Here is a 6,000-nt window from a genome sequence, read left to right as displayed (position 1 = left end):
CTGTCCTCTGTAAGTGTGGCTGAATGTAAACGGTTTATTTATGGAGCAGTACCGTAGCAATGGTCAGCGGCTTGTTTGGCCTCCGTAGTTTGGAAATGTCCATTTTCATAAAAAATCATTGTGCTCGTACGCCTTGAGTGAGAAGTGTGGATTAATAGTTGGGCAATTCTGTGAAAATGTCAACCTTGCCCAGAAAAATGAAACTTTAACCAGCGGTTAAAACAGCACAGATTTTAACAGTGGCTCAAATACCGATGTGAGATCTCTCTTCAAATTTGTAAAGCATTTGTTTTATTTTAAGTGCATGATTTGTCATAGTCAGGTAAAAGCCATTTTCAGGATTGTCACATCCATAACGCTTCATAATCCTCATAAATGGACACATGAAAATAAAAATAAAGTAACTATTTGATGTTCTATAAAGAGGCATCACTTCTCCATTCATTGGGTATTATTGCTTCAGGATTGTGCATTTTATTTCACAGAAAACGTACAAAGTTTTTCGTCTCCCAAAAATCGCATCCATGTATATTTCCATTTTTTTCATAGACTGACATTTTTTGATGTTTAGACTCTATCAACAAGGGTTCAGTAAAATATAAACAAATGTTCAATATAATTCATATAGTTCAATATAATTCAATATAATCATAACAAACTCATTCTCTGAGCATTTTTATGTGACGTCCATAACGCTGGAATTGCCCAGTGGCTTAACTTCAAACACTCAAAGACACTTAGATATGGCGAATATTGACTATTTTATCCGTATCCAAAAGCCACAATCCAAAAACAATTCATGGAAAATGGTACTCTAGGAAATGAAACTGCTGGCTACTTCAGCCTGCTACACAATGTCCTGGCATAAACTTTTACGCAAGGCTACCCAAAGTGAGACATGAATCATCTGCTCACATTTGAGAATTGATTAAATAAGATTTAACTTTAAGAGGAATTAAAAAAAAATGTCATGCAAAAAACGGACGGACAAATAATTTGCATTAAGCTCATGCCTTATTGCATAAATGAAATGTGAATTTTAGGTGCATGACTCAAAATCTAATTTGATATGATACCAAAACAGTGAATGCAGTGGAGCACATTCTCCCCACAAGGATGTTAAAGGACAATCGTCCATCTATTAAGCAGGAAGAGCATTTGTGTTCTCACACAATGAGAGAATCGGCTGCAATTTACCTGCGACTCCACCTGCTACCAATTAAAGTCTGAAACAGCAGGTTCCTTGTACAAGCCTACTGTGCAACTGCTCTTATGAGCCACAGGGAATCAGAGAACCAGGTGTGTGTGTGTGTGTGTGTCTGTGTGTATGTGTGTGTGGAACCCCAGGACGTTCATGTAATAGCCTCATATATCTCCTCATGCATGAAGCAGAGCTCCGTCCCTATCAAAAGAGTCATTCTATTCTGGGCCTGTTTTGGTCATACAATTAGCTTTAGAGCTTATTAAACTCGCACAAAATGATCTGGCCAAAAGAATTGGAAACCTTCAGACATTTAGGCTACATATATTTATTTCATAATGCTAGTAATTGTAATAAATGCACTGAGAAACCATTATATAGATTAAAATATAGACTATAATAAAGAAAATTATATTGTGAAGTTCTCAGAAATAAGAAATGATTACACCTGTAAAGAACACGTATAGGTCATATTTGACTTAAAGGGGTCATATGGCACGAACACGTGTTTTTCTTTGTCTTTGGTGTGTTATAAGCATGTATTAGACACGTAAAATTGCGTGTGGGAACAAAAGATGCATTTTATCTAAAAGCGTGTGCTCACCCAGACCTTTCTGAAACACCTCATGTAACCACACCCCCCTCAAATCTACATCAGTTGGTGGTATGAGTTGACCTAGACCACCCAAACGTATATGCAAGTAAGGTGGACGTACCTGTCAGTACAATTGAAGAGGAACCTGATGTTCCAAATATGGTCAGAGGCGTTACATTTCCGTCACACGCTTGCAGTATTCAACCAATCACTACACACTGGTTAACTGGCCAATCATAGCACACCTCGCTTTTCAGAGCAATGAGCTTTGTAAAAAATCTGTGCATATCAGAGAGGCGATACAAACATGCACCGTAAATCGTGTGTCACACATTACTTTATCTCTAAAAAAAAAACATAATATTCGTTTTAGCCGTGTCATATGACCCCTTTAAAATGCATAATCATAAGAAAAATGTCAAATGTACTTTAAAGCTTTTGATACTATGGACTTATAAGTGACTATCACCCTAATTTACATCAACATGCAACTTGGAAGTCACTCTAAACCCAGCAGTCTCTCTATGGACTATTGAGGAGTTGGATGGGGGAGATGGTGATGATGACCATGGTGTCCATGACGATGATGATGGCGATGTCTATGATTTTGGTGACTGAAATCATGGCTCCTATGGGAAAGATGAGATTGGTGATCCCTGTGACTATGGTGATGTTCCCGACCGTGGTGATGATGATGATGCCCACCAAGCCCATGAACTCTACGCCCGTGATGCATAATCATCTTTGATTTAACAATCGCCCTTTCATCCTGAGTGATGCTGTCACATACAGTGTTAAAGAAACCATCCATATCTATGAAGACAGCACCTACGCCACCAAAGCCCTTCTGGAGCAACCACGACACCTGCAAATCAATAGGAACACCATAAAAATATATCTAATATAGCTTAATATGTGTCTGCTTTACAAGAACCCACCTCCTTGACAAGGCTGGGATCATCTGAGAGACTTGTTAAGGTAATGAACTCCTCTCTGCTCTTTATAGCCAGACAGACCTGAAAGGGTTTCAGATGATTAAATGATTTTGTCTGAGCCATCCCTGAGGAGCTAATATTTAATGTTATGACTTATTCGATTTACCCGATTGGCCAGCTTTAAGCCAACGCCTTGGATGTGATGTTTCTTTCCTTCCTCTGTGTTTTCGTCATTATTGCTGGGATGATGATGATGGTGGTGATGACGTCGACCTGTCCTCCATAGGAAAGCAGGCAAGGCTAGATTCAGCTTTTGCAGGTCAACCTGCTGATCATGCCAGTGCTGGATTGTTTCGTTCTGTATAAAACAACACATGTTGCTAATAGAGAAACTTTTAAGAAGTACAACCAATCAAATTGAAGCATTTTGCTATATTGTTACCCAGGGGTTGGGGATTTAACATTTCTACATTTACAAAACTCTGACACCCCTTTCAATTTTGGTTAGGTTTGGTATAAAAATGTAATTTTAAAGGTCTAATTTGGTTGCAATTTGCATCCTCGCCGCTAGATGCCGCTAAATTTCATCTTCTGGAATTTCATTTTGAACAACTTACAATGTATGGTCCATCCTTTTCCAGATGAGCAGGCAGAAGGGAGATGAAGTCCACATACCTTTTGGGATGAAAAAAAGATTTTTTCTTGTCACTTACAGTTACATAAGGACCATATAGCATAACCAGCAATATTAGTTTAAGTGCAAGTATGTATAAAAGAGACAAAACAAACTAAAGATAATAAGATAGCAGCAAGACAGAATCTGAGAAGTTCAAAACAACTACAACCGACTTAAACACGATAAATAATCAGATGAACAGAAAATACAAGAAGATAAATGTGCAAAAGACAAAACACGTATTTACAACGTTCACAGCTTACTGCAAAAGTGTCCGCACATCACATCCGACCGCACTGCTGTGGTCATTCTGGTGTGATAGAGACAAAGAAAGTAGCAGAATCCGATCAGAAGAACGTGTCTCCTCCTCAAACGCTTCTCTAAGACTCTACAGACAAAACAAAATTCGATATATTATATATGAATGTTCATATGTGTGCTATAGAGTAAACGTACACTGTCATCAGGCTGAAAATTATGATTCTTGCCTTCAGAAAATTTCTGAGTAGCTCTGAGCTATCGCTCGATTCCGAACTAAGGCCGTTCACCCAAGTCAAGTCCAGGCCATCGAAATGTTTTTCCTTCAGGTAACTCAGTGAAGTGTGGGTGAAGTTTTCAACACTGGACTCACTAGAGAACATCAACTCCAATCTAAACGACAGCACATTAGATCACTTGAAGTCCGGCGATGAAAAAAAAAAGCGTTATCATTTTGTTTTTACCAAATGAACACGTCACAATCATTTCTGTGATTTCTGATGTGTTTTCTAAGTTTTAGCTTCAATTTTCATATTATCAAGTCATTAAAAAAAAACCGTTGGATTTGATCTGAAGCGAATCAAGCTTTTTTTGTCATACCTTGATGCTTCGACTTCCAATCCAAGTAAAATCTTCAGAGTTGGGTTTCTGGGGGAATAGAAATATTTCAATTTGAGCCAAACTGTATGTACAAAAAAGAAATGCTTTTAAAATGACACTTACCTTTCCTTCATCTTCCCAAGAGCATCAAAGTCATCCTCAGACAAACTTTGAGGGTTAAAAGTGCCGTTGGTCCAGGCCGCAGGAACAATGATGTGAGTGCACGGGCCCTGACGTGTGCGAGGCGTTAAAACATCCAGATAACAGGTCACCCTGTGTTCCGTCTGTGCACCTGAGACGAGAGGGAAAGTGAACTACGGTCTTGTATTTTCATTATTATTCTGAGTGCCCTCAGCGATAGCCTGAAGTTAGTATTTTAGTTAATGCTTGAACGTGTCCTGTCTCAAGTGCTCTGTAATCTAGCGGCTAGAGTGCTTGTACTGCATGACACCATTGTAAATGAGTGTTGAATGGGATTATATACAGGCCTTACCTTCTGCAATCACCAGGCAAAGGAAGACAAGAGCTGTTAAAAAGAATATGGAATATCATTATTAATAAATTGATAGAGGTGTTGGGACTCATAGGTATGCATTTTAGGGAGGCGGTCTGTTATGGTTTGTATGTTTAAGGTTTATTCTGCTCCAGTTTCAGAAACCAAAATGAGAAACCACATCCTGATGTGTGAGTATTGCTACAAAACACGATTCTATATCGTACATCAAGGTCTCCTATGATTTTATGTTCCGACACATTTTCCCCCCTTTACATCACACATGCAATGTATGCTTGTTATACCCATACAGAAATCTTATATACTGCCATATATGAACTTGTGTGTTTAAATATTTCAATATAACATCATCGATGTGACACATAATGTCTGTTTGAGGATGCACAACATCAGGTCTTTCTTTATCTTGTAACAGCTCGACCCTTACGAAAGTTAACAATGTTTTTTTGTGGTACAAGTGTAGTTACCATGTTTTTTTTGGTGCATTGATTACTTACGGCGAAACCATGGTTTTACTACAGCAACCATCGTTTACTATGGTTTTTACAAAAAACATGGTTTTCAAAACCACGGTTATGTTGTGATAACCATTGTTTTACTACAGTAAGCATGTTTTTTGGTTTTAACTGTGGTAAAACCACGGTACATTTTCGAAAGGGAAAACATGAAGCTTAAAGAAAAATGCTGAAAAAATGTCAACACAAACTACACTACTTAAAATACATGAGCTATAATAGGGGTTTAAAGATACTCTTCAAAATCAAAATACATTTATAATAATATAGAAACGTTGTGTTCTTACCTCTGTTGAGCAGCATTGCTCCACTATGTTGTTTAACTAGAGCTGGTCAAAACTTATCTGATAAAAGCAGACTGCATGTTAAAAACAGGCACCACTTTCCGTGTCAACATGTGGTTTGGTCTGATATTTGTCTGCACTGGTTCTGCACTAGTGAGTTTCTGACACTTACGATAAACCCACATCCGGGAAGTGCAGTGTTGTGCTACAGTCCTGTAGGCCTGTTAAATATACTTGAATATATTTTTCATAAGTTAACTTTATTTTGGAGTTAAAAATGCTGCTGACAACAAATAATGTTGTACCTCTTTAATATAGTATGAGCATTACAACGTTTACAAAAATGGAAAATACTCAAAATATATAAAGACCTTAAAACTATCTTGCATCTCAGTTTGATAGTGTAATGTACATCATCCCCC

At 37.9% G+C, this 6,000-nt stretch overlaps 1 protein-coding gene across 1 annotated transcript; it reads right to left on the bottom strand.

Moving 5' to 3' along the window:
• Nucleotides 1-1,513: 1,513 nt before the first annotated feature.
• hrct1 (histidine rich carboxyl terminus 1) lies at nt 1,514-5,726 on the bottom strand. The gene is made up of 10 exons (XM_056733965.1): nt 5,582-5,726; nt 4,759-4,791; nt 4,389-4,557; nt 4,266-4,313; nt 3,896-4,058; nt 3,671-3,795; nt 3,349-3,406; nt 2,898-3,089; nt 2,735-2,812; nt 1,514-2,661 (listed from the first exon to the last, which is right to left on the bottom strand). Exons 1-10 carry the CDS (start codon nt 5,595-5,597, stop codon nt 2,326-2,328), a joined length of 1,218 nt encoding a protein of 405 aa, XP_056589943.1. The 5' UTR covers nt 5,598-5,726; the 3' UTR covers nt 1,514-2,325.
• Between the last annotated feature and the right edge of the window lie 274 nt (nt 5,727-6,000).

This window comes from Triplophysa dalaica, chromosome 20, assembly GCF_015846415.1.
Source record: "Triplophysa dalaica isolate WHDGS20190420 chromosome 20, ASM1584641v1, whole genome shotgun sequence".
Classification (NCBI taxonomy): domain Eukaryota; kingdom Metazoa; phylum Chordata; class Actinopteri; order Cypriniformes; family Nemacheilidae; genus Triplophysa; species Triplophysa dalaica.
Note: the sequence above shows the minus strand (reverse complement) of the source record. Positions and strands in the feature narration are given on the sequence as shown.